At 51.1% G+C, this 16443-nt stretch overlaps 1 protein-coding gene across 1 annotated transcript; it reads left to right on the top strand.

The window, feature by feature from the left end:
• The first annotated feature begins 12732 nt into the window (after positions 1 to 12732).
• LOC127277847 (uncharacterized) lies at positions 12733 to 15630 on the top strand. The gene is made up of 2 exons (XM_051299238.1): positions 12733 to 12941; positions 15419 to 15630. The coding sequence occupies exons 1-2, from the start codon at positions 12755 to 12757 to the stop codon at positions 15586 to 15588; spliced, it is 357 nt and encodes a 118-aa protein (XP_051155195.1). The 5' UTR covers positions 12733 to 12754; the 3' UTR covers positions 15589 to 15630.
• The last annotated feature ends 813 nt before the right edge of the window (positions 15631 to 16443 follow it).

Raw genomic sequence — 16443 nt, 5'->3', positions numbered from 1 at the left:
ACTCGCTTCACATTTCGCTTTCCGATAGGCACTATCTCTTTCTTGATCTCTTTCTTGCTCTAATTCTCTCAATCTATCCTATCTTCTTTTTCTTCATTTCCTTTCTCCACTGTACACAATTTTTTTTTTTTTTTTTTTTTTTTTTTTTTTTTTTTTTTTTCTCTTTCGACCAACCAGAACATCGGTGGATGGAGCTTAGCTCGGAGACGGAACCTCCACGAGGTCCCCGCTGGGTACTTTGTCTCCCTTCTCCCGCTCAAGATTTTAGAATCTTGCACGGGCGAAGGGAGACAATGCTAACCGTCTCCTCCCGGAAGGGCATCCGGTCTTCTTAATGCCGCTTTGGTCCTAAGGCCTTACAGCGGCAATTTTTCCATACTCGCTTCCTTCCGGAGCAACGGTAGTGAGGAGGCTTGCCAAATCACCGCCGTTTCTCTATGTTGCGTAGTGGCTTCGCTGAAAAGTAGATATGCTTTAACATCGGGATTATAGCCCTTCATGGGCCCAGGTATCCCAGTCGGCATGGCCGACTCAGCACAATTCTGTCCCTATCTACTTCCCCCAGGGTGGGAGGACCTGTCCTCCCTACGGGACCTAGCGCTCCCGGGGTACCCGAGCTGGCAGAGCTGTGCCGCCCGGCGGGCGTTCCAAAAGTCTATAGGTGTCAACAGTGAAGAAGCCGAGAGACATAATGGTAATGGACGTTGGCTTTGAGGGAACGCCTTTAAGGGTTACCTTCTTAAGCCTATGGATAGGGACATGCTCACAGAGAGCCCTGTCGAATCAAACTGGAAATCTGGAATGGTAGAATGTTCTCTTGTCCCGGTGAGGATACAGAGTAGAAACAGGGTATGACGTCCCTGGCTGGCGTACAGTATACAGGCCCGGGTTTTCTTAGCCGGCTAACCTGGCTGCCTGACCATGCGTCGAAAATCCGACGGTTACAGTAGTGTCGTGTGGCGCACGAACTAGGTCCCTGCTGTGCTGAATCGGGGGCTGCTCCGAGGTCCACCGGCTACTTTGAGCATTCACATCCTGAACAGACGAGAAGGTTGATAAGACTTGACTTTGAGTATTGTTACCTTGAAGTGGGTGAAAGAAGTTGGCCCATCCCTCATTTGAAAACTCATGCAAAAATGACGACAATTAAGGAAACATGTTCCAAAACGTCACCAAACTCCTCCGGGTTCCTAGACCCAAATGATATCGAAATGTCGATAAAGTGTACGGAGAAAAGGAAGCTTTCCTCCTCCAGGCGAGACTTGAGCATCAGCTCGTCAGACATTACGTCTGAGAGTGATGGCTTCGAGCTTGCTTCGCGAAGGAGGAAGAAGCTAACGAAGAAGGAGTCGAAGACTCTCACAAGCCCTGAGAAGGTGAAATCTCAGGCTTCGGGAGCTCTCAAGTCGCCTGTTAAGGACGATTTGGCTTCTTCGGTTCCCCTTGAAAAGGAAACCGAGGAAGCAATGTCGAAAGTTGAGAGGAAGGAGCAGAGCCAAAGGTTGAAGGCGAAATCAACCAAAACGGCCCTCCTTAACCTCTTGAAAGAGTCTCCTGAGGTCTCGAAAGACGTCAGCTGCCAGGTGATGGAGCACGTGGAAGTGCTCTCTAACATCATCAACAAGCTGATGTGTGAGAACAGCTACTTAAGGGGAGTGATTGTCGAAAAAACGACAAATACTGAAGTGTTGACCGAGGTTGCCGTCAAGAAGGCTCTTGAAAATGCAACCCCGATGAAGAAAAGTTATGCAAGTGCAGTAAGTAGCGCTAAACCCGCGAAAGCTAAACCTGTAGCGAACTTGAGTGGTGGTGTCAAGAAGGCACCACCACAACTCGCCAAGGTGGCTCTAATAAGAGCCCCTGAATGTCGAAAGGGCGAGACAAGTGAGCAAACGAAGAAGCGAGTTCTCGAGCTGGTGAACCCAGCCAAAGAGAAGCTTCAAGTTCGAGGGGTACGCATGATGCGTGAGGGAGGAATTGCCGTTGAGGTGGTCACTGATCAAGACCTCAACAAAATTCTATCGAACGCAATGCTGAGGTCTGACGGATATGACGTCAAAAAGGCAGGAGCCGCGAGGCCGAGAATCCTTTTGTATGACGTCCCGTCAGATTTGAACGAAGACGAAATTTCTGCTGCCATAATGGAGCAGAATGAATCAACGTCTGCCCTAAACGCAGCACAGTTTAAAGAGAGTTTTAAACTGAAGTTTAGGATGGGAAAAAGAGAAGAAGCTCTCACGAATTGGGTTGCAGAGGTAACCCCTGAAATGAGAGGTCTACTCCGTAGTACCAACAGATCTCGAGTCTACATCGGCTGGTCCGCCTGCCGAGTAGAAGACTTCACGGCCGCGACACGGTGCTTCAAGTGCCAGTGTTACGGCCATGTGCAGAAATTCTGCACGGAGAAAGAGCTTTGCTGTAACTTCTGTTCTAAACAGGGACACAAAGCAAACGAATGCCCTGATAAGGCTGCAAATAAATCGCCGACTTGCCCTGCGTGCAAGAAGGCGAAGAAAAAGTCTGATCACCGAGCTGGAAGCAAAAGCTGTCCAGCTCAAAAGGCTGCTGTACAACGGGTACTAAGCCGAACAGACTATGGCAACACAACCTAGTCCTATTTCGATACGTGGCTTGCGTTTGATGCAGATAAATGCTGGCCGTGGCAAGAACACTAGTTCTGCCATACGCCAGTTGTCGGATAAAAATGGGGTTCAAATAGCTCTCGTTCAAGAACCTTACTCTGCAAAAGGCAAAGTTTATGGTTTTGGTCTTGCGGCTAAAACTATAATTGGTTCGAAGAGTGATGAGCAACCATGGTCTGCAATAGTTGTATTTGACAAGAATCTGACTGTCATGAGGCTTAGCCAAGTGAGTACCAGTCATATTGTCTGCATACAAGTGGACAATGGGTTCTTTGACGTATACGTTGTATCCGCATATCTCCAATACTCCCATGGAGTGGAAAAGTATTTAGAGGAATTGAAAGTGATCCTTAACCTGTTAAAAGGGAAAAGGATCATCCTTTGCCTTGATTCGAACGCAAAGTCTCCGACTTGGTTCTCTGATCAGCTTGATGAAAAAGGCGAGAAAGTAGAAGAGTTCATTCATGAAATGAACCTCTACGTGTTGAACGAAACTGACCAACCGAAAACGTTCTCATCTACGGCTGGCGAGAGTAACATTGACTTATCAATTTGCTCGAGCCAAGTTGTTAGACACGTTAAAGAGTGGAGAGTAATTGAAAATTGGTGTGAAAGCGATCATCGACCTATTTTTATAGATCTCGAATCTGTAAAGAGGAACGATGATCTTGAACGAGAACACCTAGGAGGCAAACGGTTTAACACCAATAAAGCTGACTGGGAAAAGTTCAATAAAACACTTCTTGACAACCGTCAAGAGCTCGACACGAAGTGTGAGAATAAATTCGATGTCATTAATCTTGCAAAGCAAATCAGAAGGATTATCACCCTTGCGGGAAGAAAATCCATGCCAATGCGTAGAGACAAAGGCCCTGGTGTCAGGTGGTGGACACAGGAGCTAACAGATCTTAAGACTGCTACGAACAAGGCTAGAAGGAAATTCCAGAGAACTAAAGAGCCTGAGAGTAGAGATAGACTTAAAATTGAGTACAGGAATACACGGAAAAAGTTGAAACGTAGAATGAAGGAGACCTCGAAAGAGAGTTTTAAAAACTTCATCACCGAAACGTCGAAGGACCCATGGGGGTTTGCCTACAAGCTTTCTTGTGGCAAGCTCAGAACACAGTGTGCAATGAATACAATCAGAACAGTATCCGGGGAAACCCAGGACTGGAAAGAAACAGCTGAAGTTCTTCTTGATAATCTCTTCTGTTATGATACGGAAGAAGGAGAGAATGAACTTCAAAGTCTTAAGAGGAGCAGAATGCGTGAACCGAGTGAACTCTCGGGGATGCAGGACGCACCTTTTACAGGCAATGAAGTGTATAGAGCAATAAAGAAACTGAAAAACGGAAAAGCTCCCGGTTGGGACGCCATTGAAGTTGTGATGTTGAAGAACTCATGGTCCGAGTTGAACGAACAGTTAATTGCTTTGTACAACGGCTGTCTAAAACATGGAATATTCCCTAATGAGTGGAAGAGTGCAAACGTTGTAACTCTCCTCAAATCGAACGACAAAGATCCGATGGATGCTGCATCCTACCGACCAGTATGTCTTCTTCCTATAATGGGAAAAATACTGGAAAGCCTTACGTTAGAAAGACTAAAAAAGGTTGTGGAACCTAAGCTATCCGAAATGCAGTTTGGTTTTAGGCCAAACCGATGCACGGAGGATGCTATTCGAACGTTTTTGCGCCTTAACAGCGAAGTGGTTGAAAAGCACGCCGGCGCTATCTTCATTGATATTGTCGGTGCGTTTAACAACCTGTGGTGGCCTGATGTTATTCATGAATTAAAGGAAAAAGACTGTCCTCCGGGAGTTCTTGGAATCATTCAAGACTTCTTAAATGGTAGGAGAGTCAAATTCCAGACCAGAAATGGTCACGTTGAACGTGTAGTGAATAAAGGTGCACCACAAGGTTCAGTGCTGGCAGGAATGCTGTGGGACACTGTGTTTGATGGTTTGATAATAGAGGTCAGAGAAGCGGGCTTTGAAATCGTCGTTTATGCAGACGACGGCGCCGTCCTGATCCGCGGAAACACGAGACGAGAAATTGAACGAAAAGGAGAACAAGTGCTCAGTATCATTGAGAAATGGTGCAACGAGCACAAAATGAAACTGTCACTGTCGAAGACTGTCATAATGTTGACGAAAGGAAACTTAGACAGGAATCGACCTCCGAGAATTCTCATGTCTGAGAAACCAGTCAAAGCAGTGAAAAACTTCAAGTATCTTGGAGTTACACTAGCTACTGGCGAGAAGCGTATCAAAATCGATGAACACATAAATTCTACGGTGTTGAAATGTAGAGCTCTATTCTCTCAGCTACGGAGATTAGCGCGGAGAGACTGGGGTATAAAGTTTTCAGCGATGAGAATAATATACAAAGGTCTTTTCGTTGCGATAATCACCTATGGGGCTGCAGCATGGATGGAAATGTTCAACGCTAAGCACTGGAGGCAATTGAAAGCTCTCCAACGATTTATTTTAATCGGTGTCACTGGTGCATATAGAACGTCGCCAACCGAAGTGTTACCAGTGATGGCAGGTGTACTGCCGATAGAACTCGAGATTCAAAAGAAGCATTATTCATACATGATTAGAAAGGGTATGAGCTTCAAATTGAACGAGTTTGAATTTAATCCCGAAATTTTCGTGGATAATTCAGACCGATGGATTCAGCGATTAAAAGATGCATCTATCAGATCAGTCGTACGAGAACTCAAATTAAACTGGCAGAGGGAGTGGAGGCAATCCCCTAGGGTAGCCAGAAAACTCCTTCCAGATGTCAGCGAGAGACTCAAGTACACTTGGGTTCAACCGAATCATTATACGAGCCAGTTCCTCACGGGACATAGCAAATTTGCTCAAAAACTAACTCAGTTAGGTTTGAAAGCGGACCCGAGTTGCGAATGCAACGAGCCGGCCGAGACAAGTGAGCACGTATTGATGGAGTGTCCTAAGTGGAACGAACTTAGAACGAACCTCAGACAGATGCATGAGCAACAAGGCCTTAAATGGCCAGTTGAAATGAAGCTCCTAATGTATAAAGAGGCGTACGAACTGTTTGAATGTCTGGCAAAGGATATAATCCGAGCCAAGGAGATTGAGGAGTTGCTTGTCAACTAGTTTGCGGGCAACTCCTCAGTTTGCCGTGTAGACATCGGCAGAAGAATAATCCTAACGTTGCCCTCTGCACATGTCGTAGAAGGCGACTAACAAGGAGGAAGGGGCGGTCAGGCTCGAGGATTAGATAGAATCCTCAGACTGATACTCGCACCTGAGTCTAATGGTACCACGGGGATCTGGTGCCCACTTGGACTTGTTTTTTGCTCCGGTAAATTACTCGTCCTTGGCCGGTCATCTGGTGTTGGACTCGTGGGGGCCGTGGTTAATAGCTCACATCGCTTAGAGCAAGATGATGGAGAAGAAGCTGAATCAACGTGATCAGATTTCTTCAAAATTGTCGACGTGTGAGTTGCGGTATACAACTCGGGCAAGAACCTGCATAGTTCCTAGGGATTGGAAAGGTCCCGCCCTTTGTCGGGGGTCCGTGATGTCCTATCTAGACGATCGGAAACGGCCGCTTTATTTTACAAAGTGAGAGTCAGTGCTTTAGAACGATGACTATGTTGAACGAATGTTTGAACGACGATACACAGTGAGAGTCACGAAACATCTTGCGAATTTCTGAAGAGAGAGAAAAGTTGAACGAGGACTAACGTCTATAGGAGTCAAACCGTTGGTAAGTCGAAAGACCAGGTACAACGGAACCACCCCAAAATTCTTTTTCGGACGAATTTTTACGGATTATCGTATTTCCCGCTGTCCCTATCTACTATGTGGGTGCTCACCTCCCACCCCTAGAAGTGAAATCCCGCGCCCAGGCAACAGGTGATGCCCTCCCCAAACCTTCTCCACGATCGCGACCAGACACTCCCGACTGGAACGCCCGCCCAAGTGACGACGCGATGCAGGAAGGGGTTAGCAGCGCAGGTGAGGAGGCTTCAAGGAGCAGCATCGGGGTCACCGCGGCTGCCCAGTCCGCGGCCTCTCTCGTCACTGACCCCGCGAAAGGTAAGCGCAAGCGCCGTCTCCGCTCGGCGCGTGGGTACGGTGGGAACTCCAGCGCAGCTGAGAAGAACCCCCTTACCCATACGACGGACGAAGAAGGTGCTTGCGGCAGCGCGGCAGCGAAACTCGCGCGGACTTCTCACCGCGATATACCGATGGCTTCCGTCCCCACCATCACTGAGACGCCGAACTCACTCCGAGCTCGTGCTCAATTTATAAAGAGGGCAATGGCAGAGTACTGTCTTCGCGGGCCAAGTGGCATCACGCGAGAACAGACTGCTGTCATTGTCGGCGCGATGGAGGACCTTGGTGACGTTGTTGGCGACCTGCTGCTGTGCGTCGCCAGTCTCGAGGGACGCATCGCCGAGTTGGAAAGGGCTCGCCCCGCTTCGCAATTGCGGGCTGCTGGCCCAGGTGTTGCAAATGTGCAAGCGGTGCGAACCTACGCCATGGCCACCAAAACAATGACCACCGAGAGAGCTGGCCCGATTCCGCGACCCCGACAGCCAGCACTGGCACAGGGAAGTGCCCGAACCAGTGGGTTGTCCAGTGTCCCGAAATCGGCGAGCTCTCCCGGTGCGAGTTTAGGTACCACGGGCGTCGAGGCTACGGCGATGCCTCCCCCGCAGGACGACTTTACGGTCGTTAAACGACGTAAAGGGTTGGCGCGCAGCAGCGGATCGCCAAAGAACAGTGGCGGGAATGCAGTTAAGAGGCCTCTCCCGCCCGCTGTCCTAATTAAGCCGGGTCCCTCATTCGCAAACCCCACGAGTGAGGAAGTGAGGAAGGCCCTCACAACATCGTTTAACCCTAACAAGGAGGGCGTTCAGGTGTGCGGACTGCGAAGAATGGGAGCCTCCGGCTACATAGTGGAAACCACAAATGCAGTCGAGGCTGAGAAGGTTCTCCGCAGCCCTGCATTCCTGAGCGCCGGACTGACGGCGTCTCTCCTCGAGAAGCGGAATCCCGAGGTGATGGTGCGTGGCGTCGACTCCAGCATGGAGGAGGGGGAGTTGGCCGAGGCCATCTATGCCCTAAACCGGGATCTTCTCCGGACCCCATCCTTGGACGAATTTAAGAGGAGCTTCACTCCTCGTTACAAGGTGGGGCCCAGAGATGGTACAACGGTGGGCTGGGTGGCCTCTGTGTCTCCCTCCCTCCATAGTGTACTCTGCAAAGCTGGCAGAGTATACGTTGGCTGGAGTCGGTGCCCCGTGCACAACCATGCGCGAGTGATGCGGTGCTATCGCTGCCTTGGCTTTGGGCACACCCAGAAGCACTGTGGTGACACGGAGGACACGTGTGGTCACTGCGCCAACAAGGGACATCGAGCTGCGCTCTGTCCCAACAAGAAAAGCGGGGCCCCCCCCCCGTTTGCGCGAATTGCAAACGGGATGGCCGACAGAGTCAGCACGACCCTATGGGCAGTGGCTGCCCACGTGCAAAAATAGCGCGCGATAGGCTGGTCAGCAGCATCAAGACATTGACTGACAATGGACAATGAGACCGACCGACAAACTGACTACGGACGTACCCCAACAGTACCCCACCCGAGACATCAGCCTTCTCCGCTCCGGATACTGCAGCTCAACATGGGCAATGGTGCATTAGTATCACCCCAGTTGAGTGGCATTATCCGTAGTGAAGGCATCGACCTGGCGCTGGTACAGGAACCATACTCCACCAGGGATGGAGACCTTGCGGGGCTTGGATGCATTGTAAGACGAACGACAATTCACGGTTGCAATTCGCCGAGGAGTGCCGTCCTGGCGTATAATCCCAGGACGACATTCACTCAACTCGGTCACCTGAGTAATCAGCACGTGACCTGCGTCGAAGTTCACAGCCCCGCTGTGAGCTTCTACGCGGTCAGTGCTTATTTCCAGTACTCGGATCCCACCATGAAGCATCTGGAATACCTCGCGAACATCATGCGAGGTTTGAGAGGTAGGAACGTGCTAATCTGTGCTGACGTCAATGCTAAGTCGACCCTCTGGGGATCCCCTGCCACTTGTGACAGGGGTGAACTAGTGGAGGACTGCATTGCCGTCCACGGATTGCACGTTCTCAACCAAGGCAGTGAGCCTACTTTCCGGAGCTCAGGGGGGGCTTCGAGTATTGATGTAACTCTGGTGACCGACGGATTGCTGCCGTGGATATTGGACTGGCACATACGTACGGACGAAACAACAAGCGACCACGCCCTCATCGAAATTAAAATCGGTGCACGGCGTGTCGCTCGGACTGAAACAGGACAGGTGGGTCAACGTCCTGCGAGGTACAATGTTGAGAAAGTGAAGACTGACGTGTTCCAGCGAACCCTAACGGAGGAGCTGCAACGCGTCTCGGATTCTCAGCTTTGTACCCCGGAGGACGTAAACGACTACACCGTGGAGTTAACAAAAGCTCTCCACAACAGTTGCAGGGCATCCATGCCCCTAAAGCGCTGGCGCAACAGGTCGCATCCCTGGTGGACAGAGGAACTCACGCTTCTCATGCGTGAAGTTCTTCGACACAGGCGAATGTACCAGCGGGAGGCCGATCCTGAGCGAAGAGCGGAGAAGCGAGATGTGTTCATCCAAAAGAAGGATGAACTTCGGAAACAGGCCAGACGCGCGAACCGGCAATCGTGGAGTGAATTCGTCACGGATGTCGGTAACCGCGAGCCTTGGGGTATTGTTTACAAGACAATAACGAACAGACTGCGCACAGAAACTATTTTCAACACGGTTAGGGATGAAAACGGAGAGGCCGTCTCTTCCATGTCCGAGGGTGCGGAGCTTTTCTTAAAAGCTTTCGTTCCCCTCGACGGAGAGGCAGCAGCCGTTGACGCCGGGGAGTTCCCCCACAACGAGCCAGCGGAAGACGAGGCGCCGTTCACTGGAACGGAGGCTTGGAACATAATCCGCCGCCTCCCGGCCAATAAAGCACCTGGTCTCGACAATATCGAGGTCCAGGTGGTGAAGTTGGCCTGGCCGTGGCTGGAGGCTCCATACCTCCGACTAGTGAACGCGTGCCTTGTGCTGGGCTGCTTTCCGAAGGACTGGAAGAGGGGGAATCCCCGTTTCATCCCTAAAGGACGAGACAAGGACTTGACCGAAGTGCGTTCGTACAGACCGGTATGTCTTCTCCCTGTGCTGGGCAAAATCTTTGAACGCCTTCTGTTGGGAAGACTGAGGAAGACCGCCCTCGGGCCGAACATGCTGTCTACACAGCAGTTCGGCTTTGTAAAGGGACGGTCGTGTGAGGATACCATCGTCGAAGTCCGGAGGATAGTGTCAGAGAAGGAGGAAAGGTACGTCCTTGCCCTCCTCTTTGACATCACCGGTGCCTTCGACAACATAAGGTGGCCATTGGTGATAAATGGACTCACCAGGAGACGCTGTCCGAACAACCTCCTGGCGGTCATGGGAAGCTTCTTCCAGGAAAGAGTCATGACCCTATCCTGGAATGGAGGCACTGTTTCGCGCGCATCCACCAAGGGATGCCCACAAGGCTCGGTGCTTGGTCCATGCGCGTGGAACATTGCCTTCGATGGACTTCTCGAGACTCTTGAGGAATTGCTCGGCAAGTCGTTTGCAGTTTATGCGGATGACTTGTCGGTAATTGTCACTGGAGACTCGAGAAGAGAACTTCAGGATAGAGCCCAGGAGGTTGTTGACACAGTATCTCAATGGTGCGACGCCAATGGCCTCCAGTTGTCGAAGTCAAAAACGGAGATGGTATACCTTAAATTCAGTCCACCCCGTAACAGAAGGAATGCCAATAAGTACAGGGAGAGGAGATACCCCTCTGACGAAAGCAGGCGGGGCCCAGTCGTCAAACTGGACGGGAAGTCGATCGCACTTAAAAAGAGCGTTCGGCTTCTAGGCGTCCATATTGACGACGGGTTCAAGGTCACGACTCACTGTGTAAAGACGGCAGACAAACTAAAAGGACTCATGGCAGCCATCCGACGGGCGGCTCCCAGCAAGTGGGGACTACACTTCCGGACGCTAAAAATGCTGTACCGGGGTGTATTCCCCTCCATTGCGGGTTACGCCGCTGGCGGATGGGCTGACCTTGCTACGAACAAGGACCTACAAAAACTACGGACGGCACAGAGACAGGCTTTGTTGATGCTGACCAGGGCCTATGCCACAACATCAGGCAGCGCGCTATGTGTCATCGCAGGTGTCTTACCGGTGTCGCTCTACCTGAGCGAAAGGCTTGCGATGTACCGCGTCCGGAAACGCAAGGGATTCCGTCATGGAGAACTTTCTGTGCTCGCGGAGAACGTCGACAGAAGGACGAAGGGTGTGGTGAGGAGGGAGACCCTCCGTATGTGGCAGGAGGCCTGGACAGGTGACACTGTTGGAAGGGTGACGCATACGCTGATCCCCAACATTCAGTGTCGCCTGAAATGCCAGTGGATCTCCCCTGGGTATCACACGTCGCAGATGCTGACTGGTCACGGAGACTTTGGCGCCAAAGTTTGGAGCTTTAGTCTCGGTGACGGGCCTGCCTGCTCGTGTGGGGACCCGGAGGAGACCATGATGCATGTCCTGGCTGAATGCCCGAAGTTCGCTGCCGAGCGCCAAACCTTGAGCGACGGCATAGGTGAGGCCGTGGGCTGGCCGGCGGCGGCTCGGAGCTTGCTGAGCCTGCGCGGCTATCCCCACTTCGAGAAGTTCGCCAAGTCGGTGGTGGATAGCAAGGAGGCGCGATGGCGACGCGGAAGCGAAGCTGGTAACGTTCCTCCCGCAACATGACTTCGAAAGGAGTCCGGCGAGAGAGAACAATACCCAATGGTAATAATTGTCCCGTATACGACCATATGGAAATATGGTCCGACGGGACAGATTTATACCAATGCGCAAATCCACCTGCACTCGACCATTCGCAAGACTGGTCCGGCAGGCAGGATTAATCCGCGAATAATAAGGGGGCAACATTCTTCCCACATTGACCACTAGAAATAGTAGTCCAGTGGGAAAGAATAATGCCAGGGCGTTATCTATCTGCCTGCATTAGTCTAGTCGTGAGACTAGTCCGGCAGGCAAGAATAGAATGAATACGGTGGCAACAACCCATCTGCAATTGACTAATATATAATTAGTCCGGCAGATGAGGTTAATGCGCGGATATTAAGGAAAGCAACATTCTTCCCACATTGACCACTAGAAATAGTGGTCCGGTGGGAAAGAATAATGCCAGGGCGATATCTATCTGCCTGCGCCAGACTAGTCGTGAGGCTAGTCCAGCAGGCAAGAATAGAGTGAACACGGCGTCAACAATTTTACTGCGCCTGACCAGTATAACACTGGTCCAGCAGATAAAATTAATGAGCGAATAAATAGGAGGGCAACATTCTCCCCACAATGACCACTAGAAATAGTGGTCCGGTGGGAAAGAATTATGTCATGGCAAACTCTGCTTGCGCTAGACTAGTCGTGAGATTAGTCCGGCAAGCATGATAAAGACCATTCTTTTTTTTTTTTTTTTTTTTTTTTTTTTTTTTTTTTTTTTTTTTTTTTTTTTTTTTCAGGCCTACCGGAACATCGGTGGGTGGAGCTTAGCTCGGAGACGGAACCTCCACGAGGTCCCCGCTGGGTACTTTGTTTCCCTTCTCCCGCTCAAGATTTTCGAATCTTGCACGGGCGAAGGGAAGCAATGCTAACCGTCTCCTCCCGGAAGGGCACCCGGCCTTCTTCGCCGTTTTGGTCCTTAAGGACCTTACAACGGCAATTTTTCCATCCTCTTTCCCCATGGTGCATCGGTAGTGAGGAGGCTTGCCAAATCACCGCCGTTTCTCCAGGTCAGCAGTGTTTTCGTTGGAACGTAGATAAGCTTTTAACATCGGGAGTATAGTCCTTAAGGACCCAGGTATCCCAGTCGGCTTTGTCGACTCTAGCGCAATTCTGTCCCTATCTACTAGTTGCCTTTGAGCTGTCGAGCAGTGCGGACGTGTCCGGCTGCTCTTTCTTGTGTTTTCTCCCTGTAATTTCCCTTTCCTTTCTCTTATTTTCAGTGTGCCCTCCCTCTCTCTCTTTCCAATATGGTGGGAGAGAGCGAAGAAGCTGCTGCCGCTGAGGAGAAGGCGTGCAAGCCGCCGCCAATCACAGCGCCTCCTGAGACGACACGCCCTCTCGACTGGACTGAGCTATCCGACTCCGAGGTGGAAGTGGTAAACCCCCAACCCAAGGAAGGCCAGGTCGCCGGTCCCGGAGCTGTGCTCCCAAAAGGTAAGCGCAAGCACCATTTATTAAAATCGGGGGGTGGATGTGCAAGCACAAGTGGTGCGAAAAACATCCCCCTCCCCTCCTCATCCGACGAGGACAGTTCCCGCGGCGGTACGGGCCATCTGGCCAAAAAATTCACCCCTGCCAGTACGGAAATATCGACGGGACCCTTAGTTCCCCCACCCTCCCTCATCTTATCGGGACCGGAAGTACTTCGCGCTCGTGCCCTCAATCTAAAGAGGGAAATGACGGCCTATTGTTTACGAGAGACAAATGGTCTCACTCGACAACAATCGGCCGCCAGTTTGGGGAGAACGGAAGACCTCCACGAGATTGTGGACGACCTCCTGCTTTACGTCGCGAACCTTGAGGGTCGCCTCTGTGAAATTGAAAAAGTGCGTACTGTGGTTCCCCCCAACACGCTTGTGAAAGGGTTAACCACAGCCCGCTCTTATGCTACCGCAGCAGCGACGGGAACTAGCGCTGGAGGGGGAATGCCCCCACCGAAAATAACAACTATGCAAGGATGTGCACGCACCTCAGGCGAATTGGTTCGCACTGCGGTACGGGCTTCCCCCTCCCGCGCTGGTATCCCGTCTACAGAGGGACCCTCCGGGAATGGCTTCACCGTAGTGTCGCGACGTAAAGCGGATAAAAAAGGCAAAAAGCCTGATCAGAACCGCGCAACGAACGCTATTATTAAGCCCCTCCCCCCCGCGGTTCTGATCACACCAGATCCCTCGTTCTCGAACCCCACGAGCGACGAAGTAAGAAAAGCATTGACCTCCTCGTTCAATCCGACAAAGGAGGGAATCCAGGTGCGTGGGTTACGCAGAATGGGGGCAAACAGCTTCATCGTGGTTCATTCCTAAAGGACGGGACAAAGACTTAACCGAGGTGCGCTCATACAGACCGGTGTGTCTGCTTTCTGTTCTTGGAAAAATATTCGAGCGCCTGCTGTTGGGAAGGTTGAGAAAGACTGCCCTCGGGCCGAATATGTTGTCCACACAACAATTCGGCTTTGTAAAAGGCAAGTCTTGCGAGGACACCATTGTTGAAATCCGTAGGATAGTGTCGGAGAAGGAGGAGAGGTACGTCCTAGCCCTCCTCTTCGACATTACCGGGGCCTTTGACAACATAAGGTGGCCGTTGGCAATAAATGGACTAGCCAAGAGAGGCTGCCCGAAACAGAAGACGCTCGAACAAGAACAGAGAGTGGAGATACCCCTCTGATATGAGCAAACGGGCCCCTATCGTCAAATTGGGCACCAAGTCAATCTCACTAAAGAAAAGTGTTCGATTGCTTGGTGTTCATATCGACGAGGGGCTCAAGGTTACGACGCACTGTACGCTGACAGCCGACAAACTCAAACGACAGATGGCTGCCATCCGACGGGCCGCTCCCAGCAAATGGGGATTACACTACCGGACGTTAAATACGATTTACCGGGGTGTTTTCCCCGCTATTGCTGGATACGCAGCGGCTGGATGGGCAGACCTTGCGACACAGACGGACTTACGAAAACTAAGGACAGCACAGAGACAGTCACTGCTGACGATGACTAGGTCATACTCTACAACATCGAGTAGCGCGCTATGCGTGCTCGCTGGGGTTTTGCCCGTAGGTCTCCTTCTGCGTGAAAGGCTAGCGCTGTATAGCATCCGCAGACGATGGGGATTCCGACACGGCAATATGTCCGTGTACGAGGAGGAGATAGGAAGAGGGATCAAGGGTAGGGTTAGAAGAGAAACCCTCCGTATTTGGCAGGAGAGTTGGACAAACGACGCTGTCGGAAGGGTGACGCACACGCTGATCCCCGACGTTCAGCGTCGTTTGAAAAGCACATGGATTTCTCCGGGGTACCACACGTCGCAGATGCTGACTGGACACGGAGACTTCGCCTCCAAACTCTGGGGGTTCAGTCTCGGTGTCGGTCCGACCTGCTCGTGTGGCGCACCTGAGGAAACCATGATGCACGTCCTGGCAGAGTGCCCCGTATTTACCGCGGAACGTGGTGTCTTGCGCGCGGGACTAGGCGAGGAAATAAGGTGGCCTTCATCAGCCCAGAAGCTGGTCAGTCGAGAGGGGTATCCTTATTTTGAGGCATTTGCGCGCGGCGTCATAGACGCGAAGGAGGCAAAGTGGCGGCGGCGTCTCGAAGGTAACACTCCACTCGCATCATGACTTCCCTAAAGGAAGTAACCCTTCCTCGAGCTCGGTCCCTCCAGAGAGGGTCTTAGCTCGAGTAAGGGCACAAAAAAAAAAAAAAAAAAAAAAAAAAAAAAAATTGTTAGTTGTTGTTTTCTTGGTGAAGGTGTCACTCAACTGCGGGTAATTTTAAAGGAACTAATTGGGAGGGCACTTTTAAAAAAAAAAAAAAAAAATTGTTATTTGTTCTTTGGGTATTTTTATTGGTGGTGGGAATTTGTAAATATTGTAAATATGTGTTTTTTTTTTTTTTTTTTTTTTTTTTTTTCAGGCCTACCAGAACATCGGTGGGTGGAGCTTAGCTCGGGAGATGGAACCTCCACGAGGTCCCCGCTGGGTACTTTGTTTCCCTTCTCCCGCTCAAGATTCTCGAATCTTGCACGGGCGAAGGGAAACATTGCTAACCGTCTCCTCCCGCAAGGGCACCCGGTCTTCTTTTAACGCCGCTTTGGTTCCTACGGACCTTATAGCGGCAGTTTTTCCATACCCGCTCCCCATGGAGCATCGGTAGTGAGGATGCTCGCTGAATCACCGCCGTTTCTCCATGCTGGTAGTGGTTTCGCTAGAAGGTAGATATTGCTTTAACATCAGGAGTATAGCCCTACATGGGCCCAGGAATCCTAGTCGGTTTGATCGACTCAGCACAATTCTGTCCCTATCTACTTCCCCCAGGGTGGGAGGACCTGTCCTCCCTACGGGACCTAGCGCTCCCGGGGTACCCGAGCTGGCAGAGCTGTGCCGCCCGGCGGGCGTTCCAAAAGTCTATAGGTGTCAACAGTGAAGAAGCCGAGAGACATAATGGTAATGGACGTTGGCTTTGAGGGAACGCCTTTAAGGGTTACCTTCTTAAGCCTATGGATAGGGACATGCTCACAGAGAGCCCTGTCGAATCAAACTGGAAATCTGGAATGGTAGAATGTTCTCTTGTCCCGGTGAGGATACAGAGTAGAAACAGGGTATGACGTCCCTGGCTGGCGTACAGTATACAGGCCCGGGTTTTCTTAGCCGGCTAACCTGGCTGCCTGACCATGCGTCGAAAATCCGACGGTTACAGTAGTGTCGTGTGGCGCACGAACTAGGTCCCTGCTGTGCTGAATCGGGGGCTGCTCCGAGGTCCACCGGCTACTTTGAGCATTCACATCCTGAACAGACGAGAAGGTTGATAAGACTTGACTTTGAGTATTGTTACCTTGAAATGAGTGGACGAAGTTGGCCCATCCCTCATTTGAAAACTCATGCAAAATGACGACAATTAAGGAAACATGTTCCAAAACGTCACCAAACTCCTCCGGGTTC

Source organism: Leptopilina boulardi, unplaced genomic scaffold, assembly GCF_019393585.1.
Source record: "Leptopilina boulardi isolate dan_hultmark-lab unplaced genomic scaffold, ZJU_Lbou_2.1 LbouV2_186, whole genome shotgun sequence".
In the NCBI taxonomy this organism is placed as follows: Eukaryota; Metazoa; Arthropoda; class Insecta; order Hymenoptera; family Figitidae; genus Leptopilina; species Leptopilina boulardi.
This window is presented reverse-complemented; position numbering and strand designations above follow the sequence as displayed.

What these genes read in the sequence shown, in the direction of transcription:
- LOC127277847 (XM_051299238.1), top strand. Translation starts at nt 12,755, where the DNA reads ATGGTGGGAGAGAGCGAAGAAGCTGCTGCCGCTGAGGAGAAGGCGTGC. An exon ending in CGGAGCTGTGCTCCCAAAAG is followed by an intron (nt 12,942 to 15,418) that starts GTAAGCGCAAGC and finishes TTTTTTTTTCAG; the next exon opens with GCCTACCAGAACATCGGTGG.